General features: G+C 41.2%; 1 protein-coding gene across 2 annotated transcripts in view; it reads right to left on the reverse strand.

Annotated features, from left to right (window-relative positions):
- The window catches only part of ALCAM (activated leukocyte cell adhesion molecule), a 211,234-nt gene extending 194,333 nt beyond the window's left edge, over window positions 1–16,901 (reverse strand). For both annotated transcript variants that reach the window (XM_055316071.1, XM_055316069.1), the window contains exon 1: window positions 16,701–16,901. In XM_055316071.1, coding sequence (XP_055172046.1) covers window positions 16,701–16,773 — 73 coding nt within the window. In that variant the 5' untranslated portion in view covers window positions 16,774–16,901. The remainder of the gene's footprint in view (window positions 1–16,700) is intronic.
- Window positions 16,902–20,665: the final 3,764 nt, after the last annotated feature.

Genomic DNA, 20,665 nt, shown 5'->3' on the forward strand with positions numbered 1-20,665 from the left:
TTGATTTTGTAACTCAATAAATTAAAAAAATGTACAGCTGTTAAGCTTAAAATTGGCTATACAAATATGTTGGCAATTTTTTTGTGAAGTACTATTATACATGTAGTACAGGTTTTCAATAAATGGGACCTACCAGTGACAATGTGCTGTATTTATATTGGTTTATCTGGATAAATACCCTTATATTAGAAAAATATTTATATTTCTGGGTGAGAATTCAGGAGACAACTTGACGATAGGACTTAAGTAAAAAATAAGGTTTTTTTTTACAGGGAACAAGAGAATAAAAAAACCAGAATACAGATGTTAAAATTCAGAGTAACTGAGAAGGATAAAAAGTAAAGTAAAGAAATAAATCAAGACCTTTGAAAAAACACTTTATATAAAAAAGATTATGGAAATTAAGGTTATTTTGCTCAGGGAAGAGGCATCAGACTTAAAAATAATATGTTTTCAACTATCAAATACCATCAAAAATGAGATACAGTGATGACTCCAATTCTGAACTTTTTTTTTAAATTAGTAATGGCCTATTTCTTAAAATTATGTTAGTTGCAAGCACATGAGTTTTGTTTTGCAGTAAAACATATGTGTATATTTCCATTTTTTCATTAATTTTTCTTAGGTTTGTGTCTGAATTTAAACTTCATTAGAAAATGATTTTGCAAAATACCAGACTTTCTCCAACTAATCTCTAATATTTTACTGTTATCAGCATTCAGAGATGACCCACAATACACATGTATTTTCTGTAGTACAGATATATTAAATATTGCCTGCATGACTGATTAACTTTCTCATGAAATCTTTTCTATACTCTTTTTGCCATATTCTGGAAAATGTCCTGATCCACAGGTTTAATCTAAGAATTAAAAATAAGAAAAATATACCTCTTACATACTGCCTACTGAGAAGGTATCCCTACAGTCATCCTAGAAAAACCTAGTTTTAAAGATAAATCAGTTTAAATTAATTTCTATATTTCTCTAGATGATCTTTAGTGTTCAATGTTTATGGAAGCTCTAGAACAATACAGTTATCAAATTTTTATTTTATGTTAACCTGGATTGGCACCTGAAAGAAAAACTAGGCTAACTCAATTCCATTTTTCCATTTCTCTCTTTCTTTCCTTTCCTTCTTCCCACCCTCTCTTCTTCCCTCCCTCCCTCCCTCTTCTTCTCCTCCTCCTTTTATTTTATACATTACTCAGTGCTCATCGCTGTCAGTGTTTTTTTTTTTGTTCTTTGTTTTTGTTTTTTGTTTTTTGTTTTTTTTTTTTTTTGAGAAAGAGAAAGAGAGCACAAGTGGGGGTGCGGGGAGGGACATAGTGATAGGAAGAGAGAGAATCTTAAACAGGCTCCACACCCAGCACAGAGCCCATCAGGAGGCTCAATCTCAAAACTCTGAGATCATGATCGGAGTTGAAATCAAGAGTTGGGCACTTAACTAAGCCACCCGGGCCGCTGCCTTTAAGCGTATTCTTAAACCCTTTATCTATTTTATCCATCTCTTCCCCCTACATCCCCTCTGGCAACCACCACTTTGTTCTCTGTATTTTAAGAGTCTGATTTTTGTTTTCTTTTTTCCTTTGTTCATTTATTACTTAAATTCCACATGACTTGAAATCACATGCTGTTTGTCTTCTTCTAACTTATTTTACCTAGCATTATACCCTCTAGATTCATGTTGCTGCAAATAGCAAGATCTCATTGTTTATACATCTGAGTAATATTTATATTTTATCCATTTATCTGTGGATGGACATTTTGGTTGCCTCCATATTTTCACTGTCATAAATAATGCTGCAATAGACATAAGGGTGCATATATCTTTCTCAGTTAGTGTTTTTGCTTTCTCTGGGTAAATATCCAGTAGTGGAATTACTGAATCATATGGTAATACTATTTTTAATTTTTTGAGGAACCTCCACACTATTTTCCATAGTGGCTGCGCCAATTTACATTCCTACCAACAGTGGGTGGTTTCCTTTTCGCCACATCGTTGCCAACACTTACTTCTTGTCTTTTTTATTCTAGCCATCTGACTAGTGTGAGGTGGTATCTCATTGTGGCTTTTAATTTGCGTCTCCCTGAATAGTGATGTTGAAGGTCTTTACATGTGTCTGTTAGCCATTTGTATGTCTTGGGAAAATGTCTATTCAGGTCTCCTGCCTAATTTTTTTAATTGGATTATTTGTTTTGGGTTTTTTGTTTTTGTTTTTGTTTGGTGATCAGTTTATAAGTTCTTTATATGTTTTGGATATTAACTCTTTATGAGATATATCATTTGCAAATATCTTCTCTTATTTAGTAGACTGCCTTGTCATTTTGTTAATGATTTCCGTATTTAGTAGACTGCCTTGTCATTTTGTTAATGATTTCCGTTGCGGTGCTTTTTATAATAAAAAGCCTTTTATTTTCTTTACATAGATTAACTTTGTTTTTGTTTTCCTTGCCTGAGGTGACATTATCTAGAAAAATGTTCTATGGCTGATATCAAAGAAATCCTGTTTTCTTCTAGAAAGCCTATGTTTTCTTCTAGAAATTTTATGTTTTATGTTTATGTCTATGTCTCATTTAGGTCTAATCAATTTTGAGTTTATTTGGGGGCATAGTGTAAGAAAGTGGTCTAGTTCCATTCTTTTGCATACACCTGCTCAGGTTCCTAGCACCATTTGTGGTGAGCATATATTTTAACCATTGTATATTCTTACCCCCTTTGCTGTAAGTTAATTGACTAAATACACATGGGTTTATTTCTGAACTCTGGACTCTGTTGCATTGATCTGTATATCTACTTTTGGTGTCAATATCATAATGCTTTGATTATTAGAGCTCTGTAGTGATCTTGAAATCTGGGATTATGATACCTCAAGGTTTGCTCTTCTTTTTCAAGACTGGCTATTCAGGATCTTTTTTGGTTACACATAAACTTTAATTTTATTCGTACTAGTTCTGTGAAAAATATTGTTGGTATTCTGATAGAAATTGCATTGCATCTATAGATTGCTTTGGGTGGTATGTAGATTTTAACAATATTGGTTCTTCCAATCCAGGCGCATGGAATATCTTTGGGTAGATACTAACTCAGTTCTATTTCTTTTTATACTTTGTTTAGCTTGTGTAGAATATGACAAATATTGTTTTTGTGGGTTTTGTTAAAAGCCATAATTCAGGAGACTTATCATTCTCTAAGTTTCTAAAGGCAATTGAAAATTTATCTCAATATAAATATTTCTTATTCAAATGTATTTTGCAATTTTAAGTAAATTTCATTAATCATCAAGATTTCTAATTTTTATTAATCCATTTATTCAATCACTATATCTGTGCTGCTGGAGATATGTTATATATCAGTAGACACAGAGTTGAAAAATGATTAAAAAGACAGAGCCTTTGCCTGCAGGAACTCAAAATCCTCTAAGGGAAGAATGGCAAGAATAACGAGGCAATAAGTGAAGTGAGCTCTGAAATTACAGACAATGGACACTTTACGGAGATCAGGGGAGAAATTTTGGAGGAAATGGAATCTATACTCTGTTCCAAAGGATGGGGATACTAGTTACTCAGGCAAAAAAGCTATTGGTGAGGGCATGACAGTGAGTGTGTTCTAGAATAAGAAAGTGACAGGGAACAAGAAGGCTATGGTACATCTAGAAGTATGGCTGGGACATGGAATTCCAAGAAAGATTGTGGTGAAAATGTTAAGTAGACCCTTTAATGCTGTACTAAGAAGTTTGTATTTTATCCCCATTCTAATGGGGAACCACAGACTTATCTTAAGCAGAGCAGGAATCTATTCATCTTGTGCCATTTTGGAGACAGAGGGGAGAAGAGACTGGAAAAGGGCTAGACTGAAGTTTGAGAAAACCATTAGACCAGACTACGGGTATTTCACTTCCTTAAAATATTACATCACCATGCTCTATTTCACTCTGAATCCACAGTCTACATATACTGTCTTTTCAATACACATTCTTTCATTCTTCTAAGTTACCTCTCACCTACTTATACTAATGAGCTAAAACAATATGTTATCAGACGCTGTGAACAACAGCCTGAAGGGTGTCTCGTTTTCACCTTTAAATTAGCCTTTAAGTTTCAACCATGGAAATTGCAATGCAATGATGTTTCATTATCAGATGAGAATTATGTCATAATGAATATACTTCTAATTAGTAGACAAAGTTTGGGAGTTTGTGGATGACTTATTTGTTTTATAAAATGAGTAGATTCAAGGTTATACCTAATAAATAATATGATGTCACTGTCATTCATACACCATTTCTTCAATGGGGAAAAAAAAAGCTGTAGTGAAGAGGAGCTATAGCTGGCAATTTTACAGTTTTGAACAACCTGAAGCCTCTCTTTTTTATGTACTCATAGGAGAGTAAATTGGGTTTATAATCATTTTGGGGAAGGTGGAAAGATCAACTGAGATTAAATAGTTGAATAATACTAACAATTTATAGAGAGCTCGTTATTTGACAATCACACTGTTGAATGAGTTTATCCCTACTGCACAGGTTGGGATAGGAGAAGGGTTATGCCATTTGCCCAGTGTCACCTGATTCTTTGGTAGAAAATAGAGACATGGGTTTCATAACTACACAATTTGGCTCCAGAGCCACAGTCTCAAACTCTAATCTATAACGGAGAGTAAACACAATAAAACAATTACTTACTTTAAAGAATGCTTAAAACTGTAATGAGTAAGCTGCAGGCCTCAATCCCCAGGCTGTTCTCTTAACAGCACATTTCATTTTAATATGAAATGTTTAAAAGCTGTCTCTGTGTTGGTGATTCTTAAATATGCCAGAGAACTGGGCCATTTCTTTAACTGAGAGCATTTTAGTAATAGATTAGGAGGTCTAATGTGTGGGATTATATACTTTTCTTCAAGATTCAACAAATTAATTTCCATTTTGAGTAAAAAATAAATGAGGATCATCATTTTAAATGTTTTTTTTCTTAATTGGATGTCCAATAACTTATAGCTTACCATCAATTCAGACCTATGTAAATTTCTCTAAATCAATGTATAATTTTGAACGTTAGAATTTTTAAGCTGCAAAGATTTTAGACATTACATGATACAACACTTCCATGGCAAAAATGGATCTCATAAAAGGTAAGTGAATTGTCAGGGTCATACACAGGTGACAACTTAGGTGACTCCAACTATATTTTCAATCTAAGTCAAGGGGATATTTGTGAAAATAAAAAAGAAAGAGATGGGAGTGTAGACTGGTTCCATGTAGAAATCTATAATCATTTGATTAAAAATGTAGGTAGAGTTATTGAGAAAAATACCAGCTATTTCTTCTCCTCTATACAAATGTATAGCTGTTTCCATTTAATAGAAACCACAAAAGTAGTATTCAAAAGTTCAACATTTTATCATTGGACATACACTTTGTTCTCCTTTGATGCCTTGCTATATTAGAGTGAAGTATGCTTTACAGGAGTATAACTACTTTAATTTCTTCTAGCGATTTGTTATCCAAAGGATGCAGAGAACCAGAAACTAGGATTTTAAAGCGTATATTATTTGTAGAAGCATTTCTGAATCCCATTAATAAGAGGATACTACTCAATTTCTAGAATATCATTAACATTCAAATTACAGATTCTTAGTAATTTCACTATTAAATTAATAACCACCAGAAAATTATGATAAATAGAAGCACCCTATAGTGTTCATAAAAGGAAAGTAGTGGAGCTCCCTTTATTGAATTATAGTTGAGAAAATATGCCTTGTATTTAAAATCATAATTTTAAGATCAAAATTATAATAGTAAAATTTTTCTCTTTCTAAAGTCTAATATATTTCAAATTATAGAAACACACACAAAAAAAGAAACACACATACCTATCAATTTCTAAGGATAATTTTGTAAATTACAGATGTCCTTATAATTCTAGAGCATGTGTTTTTTCTTAATAGTTTGGGCTTGCAGGAAATCACATTTAAGACTGTAATTTTCAGTTTGTGTTTTTCTTTTGTTTTCTTTGAATCAATAAAACTGAAATTGCCTGACAGATACTGAGACTATAAAATATTCTAATAAGAATATGAAGCCCAACTTTTTTATGGAAATCCCCCAAAATGTACTTAGATGGAACTGAAATATATCTTCAAACCAGTAAGATGATATGAATAAACTGACATTATTATATGATTACTAAAAAATGTGATTCATAACAATTATTATTGAGAGTCCACTATGTATCAGGAACTGAGAAATGCTGTACCTTATTGGAACATCCATATCAAATGAACTTGGTAATATTAAGTTATCTTCATATTAAAAATAAGAAAACAGAGAGCTAGAAAATCAATCTAATGTTCAGATCCAACACCCAAGCCCTTGTACTCTGGTGCAATAGGACCTAGACTATGTATTGATAGTTTGTTGAATCTGTGAGCACTAACATTCCCTAAGTATTAGGCAGAGAATTATTTTTTTAAATATCATGGAGGTATAACCATATTATCTACAATAAAATCACTATTCGGGCAGTTCCTTTCTAACCAAACATTTTGGATCAATTCTAAAAAATGATAACCTTGGGATGCCTGGGGTAGCTCAGTGGTTGAGCACCTGCCTTCAGCCCAGGGCGTGATCTTGGAGTCTCAGAATCAAGATCCCACATCGGGCTCCCTGCATGGAGCCTGCTTCTCCCTCTGCCTTTGTCTGTCTTCTCTCTGTGTCTCTCATGAATAAATAAATAAAATCTCTAAAATAAATAAATAAATAAAAATTAAAAAACGATAACCTCTAAACCATACCCTGAATTTTTTTTTTTACTGTTTTGTCATTTATTTAGAAAGGAAACGTGTTTCTTATCAGCAAAGAGAAAAGCAGCTGAGCAGATACAAGTATTGTTTTAATAAACAGATACTTATTTGTCATTCTATTATGATAAGAAAAGCCATTTTATTTCATACTAAACGGTCATTTCCAAAAGAAAATTTCTATTTGAGAACTAGATTACCATCCATTGGGGTTGGGTTGAGTCAAGGATTAATCCAACAGGGTAAATTTAAATATGTATCACATTCTACTCTTAGATCTCATAGCAAAATCATTATTCATATTTAGAACCATGCCCATCTCTGCAAAAATATAAAACCCATGTCTTATAACCAACATAAACATTTTTCTTGGTAAGCGTCATACCTATCAGCAAGTAGAGAAAATGTCTGCAGAATAAAGTATAAATGCCACAAGTTGAAATATTAAAAGCTAAATGCTAGACAGAAACTGCTTCATTTATGAAATTAGTTTGTGCTCACTAATATTAATTCCATTATGAATATTTGTTGCCTTCTTTAAAAAATATATTCTCAGCACATGCTTGTTGAAAACTCTTCATAGACATATTGTTATGTTTTTCTATATAGAAATTGCAATAAAAATATGTTTTACTCCTTTCCGTAACAGATCTAAAAATTACAGGGTAAAACATACTTAATGTCACTAAATATACAGAAGATGATACTTTTTATCCACTAGTAAGCAATTTTGATGAGCCTGTTTAAACAAATTTGTTGGAAGAATTGTTCAGAATATGACTTACTTAAAAATAACTGAAATCTGTTTAGTAAGACCTATTATACAGGGTTGACAAAATGGCATCAGTTAATCCACCTACACAATGTGTATTATACCTACAATAACACAAATATTTGGAAACCATTTATGTAACATAAAACAGTATCAACTCTTCTTAAGGCTCACATGTTGTTGTCTCTTAATCCACTGCTTAGTCAATCTGCTCCCATAGAGTATGAATCTTCCAAAATAAAAGGAAATATGACTTACATTTACATAGTTTATGTTCTGAAAGTTAGCCATCTTATGGGGAAAGAGCTATGATAATAATTCATAATAAATGAACTTCTTTCACCCATTTTCAGTCCCTACACATGTCATAAAAGTCAAGAACCAATCTATCTATAGCTTTTGCCTTACATGTGAGTGTACTCCTATAATTCCATTTTCTCCTATAATTCCAAAATAAGTCCTATAATTCTCATTTTTCCCATAGTTTTAAATAAATAAGAATCAACCTATTATCCTGGTTTTTTAAAGAAAGTTATATTTTCTCCATAACTCTGTACTATTAATATGAGTAAGGGGCATCCCCATATGCTGTTTTTGGGATTTTAAAGATATGCACTCTTTTTTAATTGAGATATAATTGACATAAAGCATTGTATTAGTTTTAGGTGTAGAACAGAGTGATATATGTACATATCACAAGTTGAGTCAACACCTCATCACCACATATAGTTACAATTTTTTTTCTTGTGATGAGAACTTCCTAAATGAAAAAAGCACATACTCTTTTGACTCATCAATTTCACATTCAGGACATTTTCTATTAACAGAATGGCACATATGAACAAGAACATGTATTAGGATTTTCACTACAGTCATGTTTGTAACAAAAAAGACTGGAAACAGTCTACATTTCCAAGAACTGGGGAAATGGTTAAATTAATTATGGTATGTACGATAAAAACCAATACACGTTCAAAAATGAGGTAGAGCCATATGTCCTGATAAGGTATAACCTCTTATTTTCCAAAATGTGCTGTAGAGTTAAAAAGGAAAGGCACAAAATGGTATGTATAGTATGTTCCCACCTGGTTTTTTAAAGGGGGAAGTATATATGCAAATATTTACTTGTATATGAGTACTTGAGTAAGATCAAACAGATAGATCCTCTCTGAACCCCTTAACTGCTGAGTAAATTAGGGAAATTACAGGAAAGTATTTGAAGGACTTCAAAGAATTCCTGGTGACCTCCAGAAGTTAGAAGTCATGTTCCTTCCCCTGTTGGCATCTTAACTCATGCCATTCTCTCAGCCCATATCTTTTGCTTGATTATTCCTGAGCACCCACCTCAGATATCACTGAAAGAAACTTTCTGATTTTTTCCTAAAGTCCAAACCAAATCTGGCCACTCTGATGTAAAATGCTCTTTATTTGCCTTGTAGTACCTAGCAAAACTTCTACAAACTATGTAATTAGTTGATGTCGATTTCCCAGAGAGAATAGAACTCCTTGGCATGACAAGACCTTGACTGTCTAGTAACTAGTTTATTGCAGTATACTCAGCACCAAGCACAATGCTTTGCACATACTGAGAACGCAATAAACATTTATTGAATGCTGTTACATATGCTGAATGGTTAATTTCCATTGGGTTTTTTTTTAAAGTTTTTATTTTAATTCCATTTAGCTAAAATACAGTGATATATTAGTTTCAGGTTAATTTACATGAGGTTTAATCTTGGACTGGCCAACAATGTAATACTTAGACAAGTACCTAAGTAATTTCAAGGTCCTTTATAGCTCCAAACCTTGACTGTATGAGTTTAGGCATAAATGAAACCAAGAACATTATTTTCTGAAAAAACTGGCTAATTATTAGCTATCAAATTTTAGGTACTCTTTTAAGCTTTAGCTTCATCTATCTCAGCTGTCAAATAAGAGAACTGAACCAGATGAATGTCTAAGGCAATTTCTCATTTTTTCCAACAATCCCTCTTCTATCACATTTTAGTTCTGACCATGATTTGCATGCCTTTAACTCTTCAAATCGTGTGTGCTCTCTCACTATCACTCCCTTCTTCTCTTTCTCCTCATTCTCTTCTCTCTCACACACATACTTAGCTTTCCATAATTCTAATCCAGGAGAAGATAAGGGATCAGCCATAGGATAGTGGCTTTATTAACACTGCTTGAGTCTCTATAATCTCTCACATTTCTTGCCAAAGGACCTAGAAGAGGAAGGTGTAAACTATGAATATGGGGCTAAGTAAGGATATTTGCTGCTATCACATCCCCCACTGGTTGACTAATTGCAAAAATGATACTAATTCTCTCTCCTGGTCTTTATCCACACTATTTGTCAAGTGTTTTTTGTTTTTTTGTTTTTCGTTTTTTGGTTTTTTTGTTTTTTTTTTTTTTTAGCTCTTTCTATTTGATAGGAGATGACTTCTCCACCCTTGAATTTGAGCCGGGCTTGGGGCTTGTCTTAACCAACTGACTGTGGCAGAAGTGATGGGTTGGCAGAAGAAGTCTTCCACACGTTTGCTTTCTCTTAAAACCCTGCTTCCACCAAGAGAACAAGCCTAGGGAAGTCTATTAGAGAATGAAAGACCATGGAGAAGAATCAATTTTCCCTGAACAACCATCAGCCAACACCCAGAAGCAAAGCTGCCTAGCTTGACACAAAATATAGTAAAATGAAGATATCTAACTAAAATCAGAAAAACACCCAACTGTCCAGACTAAATCACCAGAATGCAAAATAATGAACTGCATAAAATGGCTGCTGTTTAAACCACTATGTTTTGGAGTGCTCTTTGCTCACATAGCAAAGTTAATTGATATACTTAATTGATAAGCTATGGTTCAAAAATTCAATTAGAGTAGCTACACGTGTTTTTATGTTTTCTTCTTGACTTGGAACTCCCAACCATTAGGGAAGGTGCTGACAAGAGTTTTAGCCACAGTGACCAATGCCCTCTCCCTTCATTCTGCCTTATTAATGAGGACAAAACTATGGCATCCATTACTTTGTGTGCTTAGATAATATTTTCTCAATCTTTCCTACCTCCATGCCCTTCTGGGGCACCTGAGGCACTTATATAGATGAACCAAATAACACATGTGTGCCTAACTAGGAATAATCAGTCTTGGCACCAATTGCTCTAGCCATATTGTTGGCTGCCCCAAGTCAGGTCACCAGTTGTAACTGATACAACTGTGGTTTATATGTACAAAAAGACTTAAGAGCTTCCTTCAATTGTATGGACATCCCTGATTAATATTTTTAAATCCAAATTAATAGTGGAGCTACTGAGAAACCTCATAGAAGAACAGCGTGTGAATTGTGCAAATGGCTGAGAAAGGATTTCAGGATCAGACTGAAATCAGCCTTCCCTGGATAAGTATAACTCCCAGGTGAATTTCAAACACCATTATTTTCTTGGTATCTTAGGTCAATTTGGTTTCCATTGCAAACCATAGAATCCATAATGTTTTACACCCACTACAATATTCTGAGGTTTCAGGCTATAACCTCACATCTTTCCTACATTTGACATTAAAGGGCATGTGGCCTTATTGATATTCCACTGTAGCTTATAAATAAAAAAAGATTAGAAATATGTACTTTGTCAGGAGAGTACTTATAGTTAAATAGTCAAGACAGACATATCAATAGACAAGTCATTAATAATCATGGTAGCTATATAATTTGTCATCCAAACTGCACTTTTGAGGGTGAAATAAGGTACCATTAATGACTGAATCAGGACATCAGGATAAACCAAGAGTATTATGGATATACTGGGATGTATGGCTCGTGGAATAACAGAGGAGGCAGTTTTAGGGAAAAAAGGGCGGGGCGGCGGGGGAAGGTAGTTGGCTAGCAAGCCAGAGAAGCTGGACAGGGCTCTGATTTCTGATTAATCTATTCTCCCACAGTTTAGTTTTATTATGTTGCAATACTAAGAATTCTTAGATGATCAGACATAGGCATGTTCACTGAGATACTTCAACTCAAAGTCGAATTAAGTAATCAATCCTTTGATTAAAACTGTTTTGGGTTGGACTGATTTCCCTGTGAATGGAATGGATAATTGAGAACTGACTGGATAAATAAAAGAGTAAGCACTGAAGCTAATTTCATTCTTGGAACATACACTACAATAATGGACTATGATAATAAGTTACCATAAAACAATTACTGAATACCACAGAACATTTGGAAGTAGTCCTAGCTGAAATATATATGATACTACATCTGGTAATAAGGTAGGGAGGGAACCATATAAAATCTATTATTCAAACAGAGAAATCAACTGGATGAGAATATCAGTAATCAAATATATAATAATACTCTGTATCCTATAAGGATAGTTGTAATAACTATAGGATTTAGTCTTATCAAATATGGTCTATAATATCCTCTTCTTAAATATAAAAGATATATTTTAGTCTTGACTTTGTTCTCTATAAGGAAAATTCTGCCCCGATTAAAAAAGAAATGAGAAATATAAATGAACATTTTTCCAGTCCTCTACCACTTCTTATTGAAAATAAAAAGTAGCTAATATCCAAGAGTAAGCAAATAAATAAATATTAAGTCATCACCCACCACTCTTAAGGAAACTTTAATATTCCAATGAGTTAGCTCATTTCTTAACATGCCACATACATTCATGTATAAGAAATGAAATGGGCCTTTGTGAACCATAACAAATGAAGAATAAAACTGACTGAGAAAAGTTAAACTCAAGTTTGTAGGGATACATGCTATTTTATTAAAGCTGCACCTGTGTTGCTTTCCTCCATATTTGGGATATATGTGCATGTGTCTGCTTGAGTTTACAGCTTCAGAGAGCTAGAACTCTTTGGTGATGTTTTATGCTAAATAAATGGCCAGCACAGAAAGAAATGTGTTTAAGACTATAAGACAAGGTGATTGTGAAGTACTTAAGATATTATATGACAAAATACTGCCATCTAACACCAAGTAATGCTGACAACTTAGTGCTCAATTTTATAAAGGCCTCTGTTTAATGACATAAAAACTTGAGTGAGAAAAAAAGGAAAAAGAAAAAAAGAAAACAGACATTTTTGCCTGATTTTTTAAAAAATGGCCAAAGTGATAAATGTAATAGTGGTTTTCTATTAATAATATAATAAAAGTCTTAATGTAGCATGTTATAGTTGAAAAATTCAAAGTGCTGAGCAAGGGAATATTAATTTCACCAAAACCAGAACTATGCATTACAAAGGGAGAAAATTTTGCAAATCTGAAATAAGATGGAGCAGAAAAACAGCTTTCCCAAAGTCAGAACATTCTTATGGCATAACTAAAAACTGAACACACGAGTGCTAACTCCTGTAAAAAAAAAAAAAAAAAATTCTGGTAACACTTAGGACTAGTAGGTTTTTATTGATTTTCCTCTTTTTAATAAGTTACCAGCAAACAAGCATTCTCTTCCGAAATTCTATTTAAAAAGATAAGTTAGATTGAATTTCCTAAAAAGTCAAAAAAGGTTTGCAATTGTGTCATGAAAATATTTTGGATTTGTATAGATTTTAAAACCACAGGAAAGCATTCCTATTTTCTACTTCCTTCTATATTGGACTTAAAAACCACCTCGCAAATCAACTATTTTGTTGAGGGGTATTCTTAGGCTTTGCCTTGTGAACATATCAGCATCAACCATCACTTATATTTCATGCTAGGAACCACATATGCAGTTTAAATAGAGGCAATCTTCCAGGAGGGATGGGTTACACTAATTGGGTTTTTTGAGACCTAAAAACCTTTCCCACTGTTGGGGTCTCTTTTCCCAGGACAATGAGAGACTAATTCCTCTCTGTCACACTTTTTTTTTTTTTTTTAATAGCCCTGTTCAAGCCTGAAGGATTAAGCAGTAGGTATTATAATGGATTTGTACAGGTAGGAAAAAAGATGGAAAATTCACAACTGGATTCCACTGACATTTTCTCGCAACACAATTTATATGAACTGTATCCATTCAGTCTGTCTGACAGCATTAGAGAAATACAATTGGATAATGACTCTCTGCCTTGCCCAAATCAGCTTTTAGGACCTGGGGTCATTAGAAACAGTTTTGAGCTAAAGAGATCTCAGAGAGTAGATCCTTAGCCCACAGTTCTACCTACACATGAGAGAGCCAAAGCCGGAATATATGAAATAACTTGCTCAAGTGCCCAAAGGTGAATGATGCTGAGCCAAGCCTAGAAAAGCAGTTTACTGAATATAGTACCCCATTAAATTGTAAATTGCTATTGGATTAAATAAATCATCAAGGAAAAAAGCAGTATTTACTGGCTACTAAGCAATGTGTAGTTTTTAAATCAAAATTTTTTAGTAGTCAGTCCCACATCAGACTGTCTGCAAGGACATCATTTGAGTTGATGCTTTCCCCAAGGCCTATTGAGATAAAACTGAATGTGTTGAGAACACACTATCCTTCTGGGGGGGGGGGGAGGACTTTAAGTGTACTTATGTCTTGGAACTAACCTTATGTCAGTGAGAAGTTAAGAAAAATTCCTGAGAGGGGTGCACACAAATGACCCGCGAGAAGAAACAGTTAACCACAAGGGTCCCACCTCCTTCTCCTAAATAATCAAGGGAAGCATTTTTTTTTTTTTAAAGCAATACAGAATGTCACCACAGGCTGACGCTCTTTCTACAAGGATAATGAGATTCTTGCTTTCCTGGGATGCTGAGCATTTCCTTCATGGCCTTAATCTCTGAATTCAGTTTCTGTGGTCTAATCCCTATCCCCCCCCCTCCCCTCAAAACAGGTAACACATCATGCCTGAAACATACCAAGGACTATGCAGCGACTACAAACCCAAAGATCTGCAGGGGCAGTTTCACAAACTGCAATTCCTGTTCCCCGGGTCTCGACCGCCTACAAGAGCTCCGGAAACCAAGGACTGCAGGCGGGTCCGTCGGTCGGTCTGCGGGACGAGGCCAGCCGTCGGCACCGCAGCCCCGGGCTCAGCAGCGCAGCGGGCTCCCAAGGAGGCGCACTTGCCTTGCAGGACTCGCGTCCTGGGTCTGGACAAGGCGCCGCGAGTGCCAACAAACCTTGCTTTCAAAACACAGTGACACGGCCCCGAGATTTCTGCACATGTGCCAGCCGGGTCAATTCAAGGAAACCACTCGTCGGGGGCTCTGGGGTTTCCGACCCTCAGGTCGGCCGAGGTCGAGGACAGCCCCAGCTCCCCGCAGAGGCGCGCAGCTGGCTGGGCACTGGCTTGGGGACCCGAGCTTGCGGCTCCAGAAAGAATCACCCAGAAGGAAGTCTGAAAGCGGAACCTTTCCCCGTTTGGCAGTTAAATGAATGTGAGGAAAAACCTGCCCCCCACCCCCACCCCACCCCGAGGTGGCTCAACGGAAAATAAATCCCAGAGCGACCGCCCGCAAGAGGGAAGTGGGGTGCGCTTCGGGGAGACTGCACTCCGGGCGGCGACAGGGTCGAACTGAAAACCCGAGGGGGGGGGTGTGCGTGGGGTGGGGGGGTCCTTGCATTTCACCGACCACCTCACCCCGTCCAGCTTCCCCTCCGCGCGGCCCCAGACTGGGTTCCCGTCCCTCCCGCCGCGGACCCGGGGCTTCTTGCAAAGGGAGCTGGCCGATGTGCCCAAGTCGAGGGGGGTCCCCCCTTCCCCCCGCGCGGGGCCCCGTACCCCCACCCCACCTGCTGCGAATCCGGTTCGACTCGCGTTTCCCGGGCCCCGCCCCAGGGCCAGACCGGTGTCACAGATGCCTCCTTCTCCAGCCTCAGAACTGCAGGTGAGCTCATCAGCTCACCCAGAAAGGTAACTTTATCATAAAGGGATCGGGCGAGGGCACCCCCAGCATCCCCCCCGCCCCCGGCCCACGCGGGGGCTGCAGTCCGCAGCCACCTGCCGACCTCATCTCCCCCTCTAGCCCCCAGCCGCCCTTGCCCTCTCCTGGGGGACACCCTGAGCCCCTCAAACCTCTGTGTTTGGCCTCAGGGTGCCAACCACCGAAGGGATGTGCCGAAATTAAAGACGCGAAAGGGAAGGGAGTCTTTCTTTACTAAAAACTACAGAAAAGGGCACGAGAACCAACAGAAGCCGGGGGGTGGGGGTGGGGGGTAGGGAGAAAAAAAGAAAAACCCAAACAAACCAGGAAGTAGGAGTTTGACTTGCAAATGCTTATCTATGTAGGGCTAGAGATAAAACTTCAAAGGGAGAAAAAAAAAATTCCAAAAAATCCTCAAGTCCAGCGATGAAAGGAGCCTGATGGTCTCAGCAACTGACGGCGAGCCGACCGGATGCCCCGTTAGGAGCCGCTCGCGTCAGCCGCCCCGTGGGTCCCAGGATGACAGCCCCAGGGGCCGTCCCCGGGGTCGGAAAGGGATTCCCGGCTACAGATTTTAATTCTTGGGGATTTTGCCCCCCCCCCGTTTTTTTTTTTTTTTTTTGAGGTTCGGTACATAACTGAAAACTTAAAACTGAAATCCCAGGTCCTAAAAAGAAAAATGCACAAACGGCTCACTAAGGTCTCACAACCCCGGCTGCTGATTGCACCCACCACCCACCCAGACAGTGGGGGAGGGGGCGTCCAAGCCAAGACTGCAGCCGCAGGGGCTTTTTAAGGGAGCGATCAAAGTCCTCCCTCCCTTTCTCCTCTACCCCTCCCTCCTTCGCCTCCCTCCGGGGCGGGGGAGGGGGTGCCCCGGGGGCTTGATACCAAAAAGTGCAGGCGGCTACCCTCGGAGCTAAGCGAAAGGGAAACTGCCCCGAGCGCAGTGACGTGTACTTGGAAATCGGGAGCCTGGAGGAATGGTCAGAGGGCAGGGGCTGGCCGCCGGGGTGGGAGCCGGGGGTGGGGGGGTGGGGGGGCGCCGGGGCCCGCCCGAGGCCCCCCGGGACCGCAGCCCCCGCAGCGCCCGAAGTTCCCGGAGACGTCGGCACAGCCCCCAGTCCCCGCCCAACCTCGAGCCGACCCGCCGGCCCCGGTGAGCGGCGCAGGTGACCGGGACCGGCGCGGGGGGCCAGCCCTGCGCGCGCCCCGCCGTCCCCCCGCCCCCGGCCGCGCCGCCCCGGGCCCCCCGCCCGCGTCCGCTGGGGCTGCTCGGAGGCCGCTGCTCACCTGGCCGGAGGGCGGCGGCGGAGATCAAGAGGCAGAAGACTAGACGGCAGGAGGGGCCCGCCTGCGAGGCCATATTCCCGCGCCTCCCCGGGGGCCACCGACGGAGTCCGCGCCGCAGGAGGGGGCGTCGTCCCCGGCCCCTGGCTGCCCGCGGGCTCGCAGGTCCCGACGCAGGGGCAGCGGCTCCTCCCAGGCACGCCGCCCCCGGGCTGGGGCCGCAGGACCTCGGGGCTCCGCCGCAAGCAACTTCGCACCACGCAGCGCTCCAAGTCTCGCTCCCTCCCCTGCGGCACCTGCCCGGGGCCCCGGGCTGCTCCTGCCGGCGCCGAGGACGCGCTCGCTCTTCCCCGGAGACGCTGGAGTATTTTCGGAAAGGTGGACGTGGCTCTTTCGGGCTGGTGGTTATTCTCCTTCTCTTGGAATAATACTAGTAGCAATAGTGATGGTAGCGGCGGCGCGCATAGGAAGCCCGGCGCCAGGCGCAAGGGCCGGGCGGCAGCCGCGCGGCGAGTCCAGGCGGTCTCCTCAGGTGGCAGAGCCGCGGCGGCGGCGGCGGCGGCGGCGGCGGCGGCGGCGGCGGCGGCGGCGGCGGCGGCGGCAGCGGCGGCAGCGGCAGCGCTCTTCGGGCTGCTCTGAGCGGAGGGACTGGAAGGCGTGTGTAAGCCGCCTTTCTCCTCCCCCCCGGCCCCCTCCCTCCTCGCTCGTCTCTCCTCCCCGCTTCCCAGGACGCAGCGCCGAGCAGGTGGTTGGAGCGCCGACCCGCAGCCGAGAGGCGCTGCAGGACCGAGCCGCAGACAGAGTCCCGCGCTGCAAGTCCGCGGGGGAGGCGCCCGCCGGCTCCCGGGTCCCGAAGTAGGCGGGGCTCTCCGCAGGCCCCGCCCCCGGGGCCGCGCTGGCCAATAGGGAGCGGAGGCCGGAGCCGCGCGCGCCGGGGGAGGGCGGGGAGGGCCGCGGGGACCGCCTGCCCCCGGGACGGCGCTGGCCAATAGGGAGCGGAGGTTGGAGCCGCGCGCGCCCGGGGGACGGGGAGGTCCCTCAGTAGGCGGGGCTCTCCGCCGGCACCGCCCCCGGGACCGCGCTGGCCAATAGGGAGCAGAGGCCGGAGCCGCGGGGACCGCCCCTTTCCAGCGGCTTTACCTTGGTCCTCCCGAGCGGACCTGCATTCCTTGGAGCGCGCCCAGCCTCGCCCGGCCTGCAAACGCGCCTGCCCCAGACGCCTATTCCGGTGGCTCGCTCCGCGGGGATTTTTCGGCGGTGATGTTGCAGACTCGACCTTCAATGAAGAGTAGTGGGGCAGAGACGGTGGGGGGCGCGGGGGGGGGGGCGCGCCTTGGAGCGGAGGGGGAAGGAGAGTCAGGGGGGTGGCGGAGGAGGAGGCGAGGGGGAGGCAAGGGGTGGCCACTGGCCGCCTGCGAGGTCTCTGGAACCGGGCAGTCCAGATGCCGAGCTGATTTCCCCCCCCCCCCCGCCCAGCCCGCCCCTCCAACACCCCTTCTCTTGGAGGCAGGTGCCCTGAGTCGACTGCCCAGTACCAAACAGAAAATACGTTCTCTTTCCCAGGGGAAATTACATGAGGAATCTCTAGACCGTACTTCGTCACCCGGATTTTCCCAGCGTCTACTTGCCAGAGCGTGTGTCTTTTATTTTGAATCAAGCGGCGATTTTAAGTTGCAAACAGAAAACCCTCTCAAGTTACTCTAAGGTTAAAAGCCAAGCTCCTCCTAGCTCGTTCCAGAAAGCCGGGCATCCCAGCAGGTGGACGGGCTTGTCTGGCAATTTCTAAAGATTGGACCATCTCCCGGGGCGGGGGGTGAGGGGGGGAGCATCGGGAGGCTGGGTCTTCTCCAGAGCGGAGCCCACGGAGGAGTGCTGTCCTCCAGCACTCCAGGGCCGAGCTGTCGGAGCCCTTACGTGGCTCCCAACCAGGGATGCGGGATCACAGCATCCCCGAAGCAGAATAAAATCGTGGCCCCTGAACCACTTCGCCGGGGCAGTAAACAGCCCTCCGAGCATCACGGGCTCAGCTCTGTGTGAGGCTAGTCTGCAGCCGAGAGTGTCAGCTAGTAATCGTCACACACCGCGCTTTCATCAGAAGGCTTCGGGTCACCAGCTAGAGGGGGGCGAGGGGGGCTGCAGGCAGGGGAAGCTCATTAAAACAAGCATACACGTGCACGCGCGCGCGCGCACACAGTGCTCTGGATTCTTTTATCTTTTTATGCTGGGAACTACTAAGCTCCATCCATCTTCAGTTGTGATTTTTGTCAAAAGCTTGCCTGTCTTGTCTCCACCCCACCCCCCCACCCCGCCTGTTCTCTTTATGGTAACTGGTTCTAGAGGAGAGCTCTCACAGATCTTTCCTTTCCAAATAAGTAGTTTTCCCTGCTTGGATTTAACATTAACATTTTATTTGCATCTTGTGAACCAACAGGAAGGCTAATGCTAGGAGACAGATGCCTTTTAATTCAGTGTTTCATAAGCTGGGTTTGAATTGCTAACATTCCGAAGGGATCTCCTAGAATTCCTTTGGGAAATTGTTCTCCTTTTAACAGCAACTTTAAGTAGCTTCTACTACAACAAATCATCCTGACTGTGGATTCAACCTGGATCCCCTCCTGTGTCTATCTGGCCCCTTTTGTTTTGAGATGGGAGTTGAAAAGTAAATCTGCAAAAGACAGACGGACTTAGGCTCTGACATTTACTAGCTACGTGATCTTGGTCAACTCACTTAACCTCTTAAAGCCTTAGTGTCTTTACTTATAAAAAGTGGTAACAGTAGTGCCACCCTCTTGAGACTGGTGAGGATTAAGTGAGATCACACAAATAACCGGTAGGTATAATAGAAAGAGGTCTGGCTTTGGAGAGTAGTCAGAGTCTAGTTAAAAATCTCCTGCTCTGCCCTTACTCAGCGACTGACCTTGAGCAAAAGTCAGTCTCATAATTAAAGTTTGATGACATAGTAAAGTACCACCTTCAAAGGTTACGGCTAGATTGGATCAAAATATATTCTATAAATTAAGGATATTTTGCGCACATACACATGTGTGGAATTCTGAAACCAATGTATAGATACACGTGTGTATGTATAATACATATTTGTAGAGTCACTTGCTTCTAGAGTCTCATAGAAGAATATGTCATAGTTCAGGAAAATGCCTTGATAAGCCACTTGCAACAGTAACTCCAAAGGCTATTAGCTATATTTAGCTAAGGCCACGAAAGTGATGGTCATACTACTCTATATTAAACAACATAATAAAAATTAAGGTAGGAATTATAAAATAATAAAAAAATAAACATAGGAGTTTAACAGGGGAGTGACGGGAAGATGCTGAGAGAGAGGAAGGGACAAGGACCAAGTCATTTGGGTTTGGAAATGGTTGAAAGCCATTAAATATACTTTAATTAAATAGTAACTGCTACTGACCACTTACTGTATATGAGGTTATTCTAAGCAACTTACACAAACTAATGAAATAATTCTCCCCTCAAAAAAATCCAGTGAGGTAGGTGCCGTCAGCATCTTCATCTTATTCATGAAGCCTGAAGCCCAGAAATACGAAGGTCACGTAATGATTCAGAATAATGGTAAAGCCTCTTTTCTACCCCAGGTACTTTGATTCTAGATGATTCCAATGATATTTACCAGCCAGTTTAGTCATGCATCAGAGCATCATAATGGCTACTTCTTACTACAAGAGGTCAGATGAATAATGTTCAGCCAGAGAAAACATATTTGATTTTAGAGCTTCATCCCTATCCAGTTTGCTCATCATTATCCACTTTGCTTATCAGAGATGTCTAACAATAAATTTATGACTTTTTGTTTGGGAGGCTTGAATTAGATATAAATTTGTTCATCATCTGAAAACTTTAATAAAGTCTCCTACCCTCAAACACATTTTCCTTGGGGAAATTAACTAATCAAGCAGTGCATCCTATTTGTATGAGCCAGCACAGTGCATATG

Source organism: Nyctereutes procyonoides, unplaced genomic scaffold (assembly GCF_905146905.1).
Source record: "Nyctereutes procyonoides isolate TBG_1078 unplaced genomic scaffold, NYPRO_anot_genome, whole genome shotgun sequence".
In the NCBI taxonomy this organism is placed as follows: Eukaryota; Metazoa; Chordata; class Mammalia; order Carnivora; family Canidae; genus Nyctereutes; species Nyctereutes procyonoides.